This window comes from Lutjanus erythropterus, chromosome 12 (genome assembly GCF_056507025.1).
Source record: "Lutjanus erythropterus isolate fLutEry1 chromosome 12, fLutEry1.hap2, whole genome shotgun sequence".
NCBI classification, from domain to species: domain Eukaryota; kingdom Metazoa; phylum Chordata; class Actinopteri; order Lutjaniformes; family Lutjanidae; genus Lutjanus; species Lutjanus erythropterus.
Window position 1 is genome coordinate 32,436,524 of NC_139328.1, and position 12,485 is coordinate 32,449,008.

At 38.8% G+C, this 12,485-nt stretch overlaps 1 protein-coding gene across 1 annotated transcript in view; it reads left to right on the top strand.

The window, feature by feature from the left end:
- pappa2 (pappalysin 2) overlaps positions 1 to 12,485 on the top strand; it is a 110,019-nt gene that overhangs the window by 68,641 nt on the left and 28,893 nt on the right. Inside the window, exons 16-23 of the mRNA XM_084732600.1 lie at positions 159 to 294; positions 400 to 574; positions 1,718 to 1,783; positions 1,872 to 1,968; positions 2,766 to 2,943; positions 6,260 to 6,473; positions 8,827 to 8,995; positions 10,279 to 10,411. Of these exons, the coding sequence (XP_084588726.1) occupies positions 159 to 294; positions 400 to 574; positions 1,718 to 1,783; positions 1,872 to 1,968; positions 2,766 to 2,943; positions 6,260 to 6,473; positions 8,827 to 8,995; positions 10,279 to 10,411 (1,168 nt within the window). The remainder of the gene's footprint in view (positions 1 to 158; positions 295 to 399; positions 575 to 1,717; positions 1,784 to 1,871; positions 1,969 to 2,765; positions 2,944 to 6,259; positions 6,474 to 8,826; positions 8,996 to 10,278; positions 10,412 to 12,485) is intronic.

Genomic DNA, 12,485 nt, shown 5'->3' on the forward strand with positions numbered 1-12,485 from the left:
AACCAACTATGGCCAATATGCTATTCACACAGTAATACTTTTTCTGAGCTTTTCTGGCTATGACAAGTCAGAATGTCTTTTCGTAGTATCAGATCTTTCTTTTCAGTCTTTGTGTCTTCCTTTCTTTGAAATAACTGCCTCTCATGTTATTGATCCAGGTGGGATTTGCCCATCCTGGAGTGGCAGCCTCTGTGATGGTGTACCTGGCTTCAGATGGGTCGTGGTCTGGGGAGCACTGTCGGAGGACAGCCACCATCCTCCTGTCAGATACAACTGGCAAGAACCACTCACTAGGTACTTTTTATTTTTACTCATTTGTATGTATTCATTGTTTTTTAAAGTAGGATTATCTATATGATATATGAAGACAAACCACTTGAAACCCTTCCATCTTTCCAGGAACACATGACCTCTCATGTCATCGGAACCCGCTGGTGGTGAATGTGACCCATGACCTCTCTCAACCCTTCTTCATCACGGCCTCTGTTATCCTCCTCTTTTCCTCCCCTTCTGTGGCAGTGGGGGGCGTGGCCCTGAGGACCTCTTGCCACTTCAGCACCTTCGCCCTGACCGGGTGCGCATCAGAGGGTGGGCTCTCCCACAACTACCTACTTAACACACACACACGCATGCCTTCACACACACATCTTGTCAGTAAAGAAAACATTAAAATCTAAGTTAAAACATAAAGAAACTTATGAAAGGATTATGTCAAGGGTTTGGGAGTTTGATACACTGGTTATAAAAACACAAAAACAGAATTTTTCCTGTGTAATTTTTAGAAACAGTAACCCATGCTAAAACTACAGAGATACCTATTTAGCATTGCACAGTAATGTTGCCAGACTCATGATTTAAAGCAACATTATGTAAGATTGGTTCAGAGTGTAATTTACTTATACACCACTGTGGTAAATATGGGCAGCTGTTCATGTGCAGCTGTTACGATTTCGTTACTTAAGAGCAAAAACTAGCAAATCGGCATGTTTGCGAATACAGCCAAACATCAAGCAGGTGCAACAACACAAGACATAACAAGTCAGCTAATATTTTATTCTAGTCCAACAGCAAGAAGGCGAGGTTGGCGTCTGTCTTACAGTCTATTTTATGAAGCTCTTGCCAATGACTAAATGCCTGTCCAAGATTTATACTTGTCCAGCAACATCTTGCTTGGTCACTCTCTTTTTCTCATCTAACTTTCCCCGCCAACATCCTCTTGGGTTTCTTCGCCTCTGCTAGTGCCATGGAGCATTATGCAGTTGCCTAAGCATGTTAATTTAGAAACAGGTCTGTAATTATTAAGGTTAGCTGTTCCACCACCTTTATGTAAAGGTGTTACATGAGCAAGTTTTAAAAAGAATGTTTATCCTCTCCCACGGAAATCCATAGAAAGGAGTGCATTGGCCACTTCATCAATAGAGAAAGGCTGCAGTGAAAAATGAGGAACTGTTGTTATCGGGGTGATGGGGTCAATAGTGCACAGACGTGTAACTGTATAAGTTTCATCAAACAGGTTACCAGCAGATGCAAAATGTTCATTAAAAAATACATGAATCTCCTCATGGTCTGATAAAGAACACCCATTTGCTGTGGTGAGAGGTGGAAATGGGATGGAAGAATTATGGTTAAGTGAATTTACTGCCTGCTCGATCTGTCTCTCCCTGCCTCTCATCCCTGTCCTTCTCCCTTTTCTTCGCTCCCTCCATCCCTGGAATAGCTGTTTGCGGCAGCCGTGTCAGATGGACAGCTGCAGTCCTCCCCAGCTAGAGCATGCCACTGTCAGGTAAGCCCCTTTGGAATGAAACACTGACCAATCAGAGAGCTGAAGCACCAAACAAAAGAACTATCTATATATCAGTGTGTCTCTGTAGGTGTACAGGAGGAGGGGAGACCTCTCACTGCTCTGTTCAGTGTCACCGTGGTTTCAGTATCACTGTCGTCAACGGCAGGAGAACCCCACCCCACCAGGTACAGTCATAACACCATACAATGTCCTTTCAGTGTTAACTTATCCATCAGTTAATACAAAGGAGAGAGCTGTTAGACATCTTATATTCACTGGGTGGGTGTTGAGATTGAACAGAGATGTAAGAGGCAGAAACTGGGCTTGCAGTATTTTCTTCCAACAAATTCTAGAGTAGCACCACAATCATTTGTTCCACTATTTGTACCATTTTGTTTTCTTTTACTCGCTCAACATTTGTGGTTGCATTTTCTTTTGCCTCCAAAAACTGGGGTAACTCAATTACATCTCCTTTGAATGGTGAGGGAAACCAAGACGTTTTTATGTCTAACATACTCAGTTTCACAGATGACACTGCATGTCAAAGGAGAAGTCCAAGAAACTGTCTACGAAATTCAGACAGAATCTTAGGAATCACACAGGCAAACGCTAAAAACTCAAATGGGAACAAAGACTTTTATACAATGGACTGATGCAAAGGCATGAATATAGTGATGTAAAACAGCAGATACGTCCCAATACCTTATTAAATTGATCCTTCAGGTCCTAGATCATATGCAGTTCTACTTTTTTAGACTTAACTATAAAGAAGAGTTGAGTGATACCTTCAGTGATACGTTGTATATTTAGTAAGGTGTGTGGTTTTTTTGTATCATCAGACCTTAAAAGACATGATTACATGCCATTATTATATGATGCTTTTGTAGATTGTAAAAAAGTCAGTCCACACATAGACTTGACATACAGAAGAGTTGCTTCTTCTGTCTCTTTCTTTGTCACTCTGTTCTCTTTCTTCTTCCAGAGAGAAACCCATCTAGAGTGCTTCCATGGCTCATGGGATCGAGTAGTTAGCTGTCAGCCCGTGGACTGCGGCCTGCCTGATCAGTCTTACGTCTACCACGCCATTTTCAGTTGCCCCTGGGGAACCACCTTTGGCAAACAATGCTCCTTCACCTGTGGATCACCAGCGATACTACAAGGTGAGTCATGGATTTGTCCATTCTATTCTATTCAAGTCCCATCTTTTCTATTCTAGTCTGTTAGTATTCATTAAGAATCTGTGTGCAAGGGACAAGATTTCCATAGTTTCATTTTTGGTTTGGTTTCGATTTATTGTTGCATACAGGCAAACAATCAATGTTGAGAGCTAAAGAGGCGGAATTCATCAGCCAAAATGCAGAGAGATTAGCCTGTAAACTGTGATCAGCCCAAGAAAGAGGAAGTCTTGTCCCAAATATCCACTGGCTACATGAAAGCCCCAAAACATTTGCCGTAAGCTTAATAGTTGGCCTAAAAGTTGTCAGATGAGGGCTGATTGGTTCCGAGAATGATTAGCTCTACTTTGGTTTTGTCTATTGTCAGCATATTCTTTGTTAAACATCAGTGGATCATGAACAAAAAACTGACTCTAAAATACATAATAACACTCAATCAAGCTTCATAACACCACTGTCAGGTTAACCATGCAGACACATATTAATTTTTCTCAATGTTCAAATAACATGCCTTATTGCCTCGAGACTGTGATACTGTTATACAGTTATACTTACTGGGTGCTGCTCCCAATGAGATAAATCAATATTCAATGAGTTTCAATCAAACTGACAAAAGAGCCATGAAGGAATCAAAGAACCTAATTTAATGAACGTGCTTTTTGAGCAGAGGTGGAAAGATTCTGAAAATCTGTACTCAAGCACAAGTACTGTTACAGTACTGAGACATTACTCAATTACAAGTACAACTTCTGGCATTAAAAATACTAGTACATACAGTGTAATACATATTATGTGTATATGTAAACAGTAAAAGTATGGATGTGTATTGGTGAGAATCTGGCAATAAGATACATATCACGATACTTGGGTTACGATTCAATGTATTGTGATATATTGTGATACTGTAAGCAAGGTGATATATTGCTATATTTATATTCATATATTTTACCACCATATTCATAACATGCGTAACATTTGAGTTAAAAAAAGTTTCCTTTCTATGGATATCCATTCAAAATGTACTCAGCACTCAATTCTGATTTAGTAACTAAGTAAATTATATGGTGAAATGCATACTTAGTAGTTAGATTAGTTCTTAGTTAAATTGTAATTGTAATTAAGAATGACACCCAAAGCTCTCAATAAAACACACCTTTTAATCAATAATATAAACTCTCTGCAGCTAACTTATGACCAACCCTCTGACAGTAACAGCTCAGCCTTGTTAAACCACAGCAAGATGCTGTCACTTACTTCAGTCCATAAAATGAAATGGACTTTAAACCTTGATTTTAAACAACTACAGTTTATAATTGGAAGCCTGTTTTTTACAGGGCGCATCCTGTTGTAGTTACAGACAGTCTTCATTTAAAACTAATTAGTTTGAAAAAAACAGCTAAGACGAGGGGAACTAATCTACAGCAGTACAATAAAATCACAGTGGAAATGCCATTTACAAAATCACAGCCATGTCTTCTCTCAGTGCGGCTTCTCCTCTTCACAGTGCTTCTCTTTGCAGCTTTATGGCCTTTAAAATGTGAATGTGGATTACATTTATTGAAATTCAAGATGAAGACTGATAGAAACATCCACATGCCATACTCTTGCTCTCCTTACACACACAAAAACAGAGCACAATTTCCCTCTGCTCAGATGTCCACGATGTTTTTGAAAACACCACTTACACCATAACAAGTCAGAACAAATATTGCCCGCAGCAGCCACAATTAGGAGTGCCACACACGCACAAATTCATAGTTGCACACAAAAGTTAAAAAGCATTACCCCTCTTTAGTAATGCGAGTTACGCAATGCAATAGATGCCTCTTGGAACAAGCGTGATGTCCACACTTGCGTTTGTGGTCGGAAAGCCACAGCGAACACTCAAATGTCGTAGTAGAGTCAGCAGTAAGACCCATGTATTCATGATCTAAATACAGATTGCGCAGAAATAATTCTATTTGTGGCTTTTGGTTTGGTGAAATATGTTTGGAGGCCATCATGCATCACTCAGCAGTGAGAGCACACTGCAGTTCACAAGAATGTATTGAGTACACAGCAGTACAGCTGTAATGGATTTTGATAATCACAACACCAGCACAATGTTTAAATAGCTTATAAAACATGTGATGCCATGTTAAAGATTCATTACATTTTATAGACCCAATAAAAAATGTGAAAGGTTTAGGGTGTTATGATTCTCCACACATACCAACACTCATGCTTCATATGGGGGCCATACAGGCATAGAAAATATTAGCTTTGGGCAAGGTTGAAGCCATAGTCTCCTTCTCCTCATAACCGTACAAGACAACCATGAAACAAGAGCGGAATGTTTGCTGGGACAGAAATGAATCCATGATGTTGACCTACATGTGCTTCTCCTGTCTGAAGGACACAGAGCTCTTATAAATGTATGTTTCAAAGCAAGAATATGTCACTTTTCAAAGAAGCAATAACACAATCCTCCTCTTTCAAATGAAAAATTTAACTTATAACAAATTAAATAAACCGTTGCTCAATTCAGTGCAGTCAGGGGTTTTGACCAGAGTTCCTTTTGCTGTTTTCTTTATCAACTAAAGCTGATTTCAGAGGCTTTGCATTTGCATCTTTACAGAGCTAACGCCATAGCAAAACCTGCAACATACCACGACCTGCTGTAAGCTTTTATATTCAAATGGGACGGATGAGACGAGTGACAAGGAGAAGACAACACTGTGCATGATTGAGAGGGCCTACTGGACACTGCAGCTGTGTGTGCATTAACCATAGATGTATACAAGAACTAGATAGGGCATTGGCGCTCAGCCTCACTTCCAATTTTTCCCAGAAGCTACTTGTTGTATCACAGCAAAAAATTCCCCTGCAGCCCAAAAAACATTTTCCCAAAGGCCACTATTATAAAAGAAACATCTGTAAAACTGTTGACAGTACAGTCAACCTGTAAACAAGCTCAATTATTACTCTTTTTATTATGAATTCTTGATCCATGGAGGCTCTATATTTGTAAAACTTTCCTAGTGGACCGCATACTCCGAAAGTAAACCCAGATGTTTAAAAAAAAAAAAAAAAGGCGTATGTGCCAGGTGAGCAACTGTCATTCTGAAGGGGTGCCATCTTTGTTACTAGAGATCCATAGTGTCAACTCGCTGTCAGAAAGAGGAAGAGTGAGAAGTATTAATAATCTATATTAATAACTATAAACACAACAAGATACAAACACAAACTCAATTCATCAGTACAGTTTTTATTTTAATCCTACTCTCCTCTCTCTTTCTCTTTGTCCCACTCCCCTCCTCAGGTGACAGTGACAGGTTGGTGTGTTTGGAGGACGGCCTGTGGTCTTTCCCAGAGGCCTACTGCAAGATCGAGTGTCCAGAGGTTCCAAACATACCTGATGCCAAGCTGCTAACAGCAGACTGTCTGGCCTCGGGGCACGACGTTGGCTCTGTCTGCCGTTACAAATGCAACCCAGGCTTCTATGTAACCGGGAGCATCAAAAAGAAGACACCGAGGTAAGTGTTGAGGGACTGTTGGCAGCTCAGTGGACAGACAATACAGCTGCCTGGGTTTGGAGAGGCATTTATATTAGCATCACTTATGCATGATAGGGCAAATACAGGATAATCTCCTCTTTAGTGTCTTTCCAGTGGGATCTATGCTTTCATTGACACTTGAAATTATTAATCACATTAATGATTTTGAGCATATTATTTCTTTTGACGTACAAGGACATAAAAACTGCGGGAACAATGGATTTTAATCACAAACTGTGGGTTGTGGAATGCCTTTAAATACTAGTAGGTCTGCGTAGACAGCAGACCAAAGTAAATGCAGCGTTTTATCACACATGCCTCCCTGCGTAATGGAGGAAATTCCTCCTTTTCCTTTATTTTACAAGATTCCCATTACGCACTGCTTAATAAAATTAGGATCTTTGATTTAGATATTTTATGCAACAGTATAACAATGCATCACATGAACACCCAAACCCCCTCGGGTAAAGTTTTAAATATCGATGGGTAGAGTTTAAAGAGGCACTTTTTGGTCCATCATCTGTAAAAGGATATTCGGTTACGGAACAAGCTCACATTAGGGTCCAATAAAATATGTACTGCTGCTAACTGGGCCTCGTCTTTACATTGCCAATTGTATTCATTGGGTAACTGCTCATTACTGAACACAGCTCACATGTTGTTAATGAGATGAGGGTTTTCTAAGGATGAGACAGCCTCTGGGGTGGGTTTATATCCTGCTTTACATGGAGCCTGCTATCTCACACATTTTAGTCTGTGTGAGTAGAAATCAAGTTCATATACACTATATAGAAATCCTATATTTACTTATTATTGTCTTGAATTGTAATTAAAATCCAGTGTATTAAATATCTAACATGCTGACTTTTACCATCATACTAACGCCAGTAAAAATATACATATTACAGTTTTGTATGACACTGAATTTCCATTCAGTGTGGTGAAAAACTATTTCATGTAAAGATCCATTTGCAGCTGGGTATCTTTATGAGTTACGCTTTCTCAAACATATGTGTAAACATTTTAATAACCCCTGATGGTTTATTAGTCCAACATGTGAAAGTGAACAGCAGCAGCTATTAAAGAGCTTTAAACAGGCTTTTTACTCTTACCCTTGACACATGTACCCACATAAATTTATATTGTAACACATACTGTTGCATTTACACACTACATGTACCACACCGGAGATCTTTTTTTTTTACTGTAGAACGGGCAGCCCCTCCGCGCTCAGTGTGTTTTTCGTTACCGAAATAGTAAAAATAAAGTGGGACAATAGAAGAAGGTGAGCAGGGGTATGGAGTACATGTGGTTCTGGTGGGAGTTTGTTATCGTACACCTCAATACGCCTAAACTTTTTAAATCAAACCATGTCCGCTTTGGTGCACTTCATCACTGAGTGGATACAACACAGTGGGGATTCAGACACCATGAAATTTTTTTGTCCTAAACTTCTAAACTGTCAGGTTGATCATATCTGTGAAACATCCTCTGGTACAAATGTACAGCAGTATGTTTAGAATCAAAAAACAACCAAGAACTGAGCATGAACCAGCTGCCACCCACAGGAAAGGAAAACTCAGTACTGGCCACATAAGACTGGCTGCCAACTAAAAACTTTTTTAACTCCTTGAAATATAATTTAAAGGGACAGCTCACCCCCCAAAAATACAGATTTTTCCCCTCAGCTGTAGTTGTATTTATTTATCTAGATAGTTTTGGTGTGAGTTGCTGAAATTTGGAGATATCGGCTGTAGAGATGTCTGCCTTCTCTCCGCTATAATGGAACTAGATGGCACTGGGCTTGTGGTGCTCAAAGCACCAAAAAATACGTTTGGAAAACTTAATAGCAGTGTCTTTTTCATGACCCCATTACTCAAGATAATCTACAGTTCTTGTGTTGAGCAGTTTCATGTAGCAACTATTTTCTTTCTACCAAACTGCACTTGCCAACCGTAATGGGACAGCGTGGAATTTAAACATTAATGGCATCCTCCTTTGCTGAGCTGTAACATCTCATCCTTGAGCAGATGCACACTTCTTTCTGCACCGTGACACAATTGGTGTATATCTTCTGGAAAGAGACACTGCTGATGAGTTTTGCAAATGCATTTTTTGGCGTTTTGAGCACCACGACCCAAGTGCCATCTAGTTCCATTATATTTTAGAGAAGGCAGACATCTCTACGACTGATATCACCAAAACTTGGCAACTCACACCAAAACTATCTAGATGATTTGATTGATTTTGCAGGAAACCATCCCCTAAAACACTGTGTTGGCTATAATTAATATCAACTAGAGAATTATTCATTTTCTCCTGTCATCTGTAGGAAGTACTTCAAGTTGGAGTGCCTGGAGGGGGGCCAGTGGGAGGAAACTAACTGTGAGCCGATATCCTGTCCAGCCCTACCTGATGTATTCCAGGGCATGTATACCTGCACCAATGGCCTGTACTACGACAGTCTGTGCACCCTGCAGTGCCCAGAGACAACAGAAAAAGTAAGATTTCAACAGCTGTTCATGTATTCTCCTGAGTATTTATGGTCCCATTATTGTCAACATAGTCATGTGTAGGAGTGGATATAAAGAACCAGTTCTTGACTGGTTGTTTCTAAAATATCAGCATGCTCCTGGACAGATGATATTGCTATTAGTATTTATGTAAGACTTTACTGAACTTATTTTTGCCTAAAGTAATGATAAAATAACAGTGAATCTTTTTCCATGTTTTAATGTATTATTTTTATTTTGCACCAAATGATAGCGATTAGTACCAATAACAGTACTGGTTAAGTATTGGTATTGTTAAGCAGTATCAGTGTGAATAAAATCCTAATACCCATCCCTAGTCATGTGATCATCAAGTTAACTTTAGATCAGTTGGACAGGTTTGACACTTGAGTCCTCTGTAATACATGCTATTAAATTTGATGGTCATGATGTATTAAAAAAGCAAAATTCTAAAAGAACTTGGATTACTGTGAAAATGTAATATATTTAACTCCAGTAATAACCTTCACATCTTTACAATGATTTAACATATTAAACTAATACTCATGTTTATAAAATGTAGACTCTGTCACAACAAATGCACCACAGAACTTTTCTGAATCTGCAGTTAAGTAATACAGTACAGCCGCTTCTCTCAGAACAACAAAAATTGCGTGCAGTGGCTGTAGCTGTGGTTTCAGCTGCAGTCATGCATCCCTGACGCCTTGTCCTGAGCATGTTGTTGCACTGCTGTCGTGTTTGCGCTCCAGACTTCAAGAAGAATCATTTTTGGGATAATCCAGTAGCACTCATGCAGCATAAATGAAGCATGAGGAAACTTGTACGATGGCTGCCATTGTAAAAGAATAAAAATTAAAAAAAAGGTGTGGATGATGGATTAGATTAGTTCTACAATAGAATATTTTTCATAAATTCACTATAAAAGGATTCTTTGAATTTCTGGGCACCATCTCTTTATTGAAGCCACATTTGGTATGTGTGTTAGAACACTTATGGGGCAAAAGCGGAAAGCAAAGTGTTTTTTATTTGAAGGATGTTTTAATTTATTTCATGATTGACTCATCTGTTGATGTCTCTCTGTGTTGGGACCTTCATGTCTATCCATATAACTGCTCAGCAATGTAAAACAACAATAGGCTACGACATTATGGCTGAAACTAAACTGTCTCACTGTTTCTTTGGAGTTGTGTGAGGACAGTGCAGCAGAAATGTAGCCCACACATTGACCTCTGATGACCGCTATGAATTTTTGAGTATGTGTGTGTTTCCAGAGTGAGATTCGCTGCACTAAGGACGGTGAATGGACTGCACAGTTCAACATGTGCTCCAAGCTTCAGGGATCCTGCTCTCCTCCTCCTGATCTCAACTCTGTGGAGTACAGCTGTGACCAGGGGATGGATATTGGTGAGTGTAACCTTCTTAAGGGATGAGAGTGTAATCCATCAAATAAACAGCCCTGATTATATCCTCTTCCTTCTGTCAAACAAAATAAAGCCATAAACAGTAGCCTGCCTGGCAGAGCTTTCCACAAGTGCCGGCTGCTGGCCAAACAGCGGACTTCTCAGTTAGGTCCAGCTGCTACTTTACAACATAATTTTTTTAAATTCTAATAAAATAGTTTTGATTAGCAAGTTGCATTTCACTTTCAGTGTACATTTTACAACCAATAGCCACCACTTCTGTTGATAGAAAATGCGTCTGTCTGTCTCTGTCAGTCCAGCACCCATATGCTCTATGTGTGTGTTTGTGTGTGTGTGTGTGTGTGTTCCTGGCTTAGAGGTTGTGTGCTGCCTAGTAGAGAGCTGAGAGTCATTTTCAGTGTTTGACAAATATTAGTAACATAATTGATGACAAAACACATTAAGAATTGCATTACTTCAGAAAGCACTGGTGGCAAGAACTTGACGAGCAAAAAAAAGTTTGGTCATGGTCAAAAAATCAGACTGAAAGTGCTGTATTTTCCATACACGACACGCAGATGTTTATGGGCTCAATGAAAGAACAAATCAATTAATCATCTTTATTTACATCATGCTTTTTTTTCTGTAAGACTCATTGCTAACACTAAGAACAGACAATGTTGTCACTGGCCTGTGTCATATGAGCAAAATGCAGGCATTGGCTCAGCATCACACTGTGATTTTACAGTTTAAAATGTACATGTATTCTTTAGAAGTACAGATACTTGAGTATAACATAAGACTCTAGTAAAAGTAGAAGTCCTGATTAAACCTCTTTGCTCCACTAACAGTGAAAAAGTACAGGCTCTGAATTGTGCTCAGAGTACAAAAGTAGTTGCACCGTCTCGTCTCTTATGTCTTCTTAAGTCGTTTTTGACTTGTTACGTCGTCTTACATGTTTTACATCTTGTTACCTCTTTTACATCATTTTTTCTCATATATCTGCTTTGTCTTATTACGTCTTTTATGTCATCTTGTCACGTCTTTTTCATCTTGTTATCTTTTTTATGTTTTGTTACCACTTGTTTTGTTTTTGTATGTCTTGTTACATCTTGTTATGTCTTTTTTTTATTGTCATTTCTTTTAAATACTCAAGCAAAGTAAATTTACTTCAAAAACATTATTCAAGTACAGTAATAAAGTATTTGCACATTTTTACTTCCCACCTCTGAACATGACCTACAATGCTTTGGTATGTTTTGCCATTAACAAATTATTGAAACTAATATCAGCTGCCCCAAATTATGTCTTAATGATTCTTAATTACAATAATTCTGGTAACACAGGAGTGGATGTGGTTTTAAGTATTAATAGCTATTTACAGACTGTAGGGGATAAAAGATACAATTCTTCTTTCCAGTAATTGACCACAAGTTTACAATCAGATAGGCAAACGCATTAAAATATTTAGAATGTTCTATGGGCTTCAAAATTTTGTTTTTTATAGTCATTTTTTCCCCTAGTCGCTGTCCATTTCATATCCTTGTGTAAAGCTCTGACCTGGTCTTTGACTTGTCTGGCTACACACTGCTTGGCTCAACAGACACAAATCATGGCAGTAAAGTCTCTTTCTGTCAACACGTGTTTCTCTCCTCCTGTCAACCCTCATTTCTCAGTTTCTATTGATATTCTTTGATTCAGATTTGAGTCATTGACCCGTTCAGACCATATGAAACAATCCAGCCCAGGTTTCAGAGTAGATTGTGGATTAAAAAAAAAAAAAAAAGAAAAAGAAAATAACGATTGGTCTAATAGATTGGGAAACAAGAAACCAGCTCTGACACAATCTGATCTTTCAAATCAGGCCTCTCCAGGTTAAAATGTCAAATAGTCATGTCTTATTGACCCAGCCATGACAACAACAAACTGACAAGATGAAGAGTATACATTAAGTAAAAGAGTGTGAAGTGATGGTGATCAACAAGCATAACTGACCAATTACACCATCATATCCCATTGTTTGTATCTTGATGCAGATCTGGATACAGAAATAAAAAATCAAATATATTTTTTTTTAT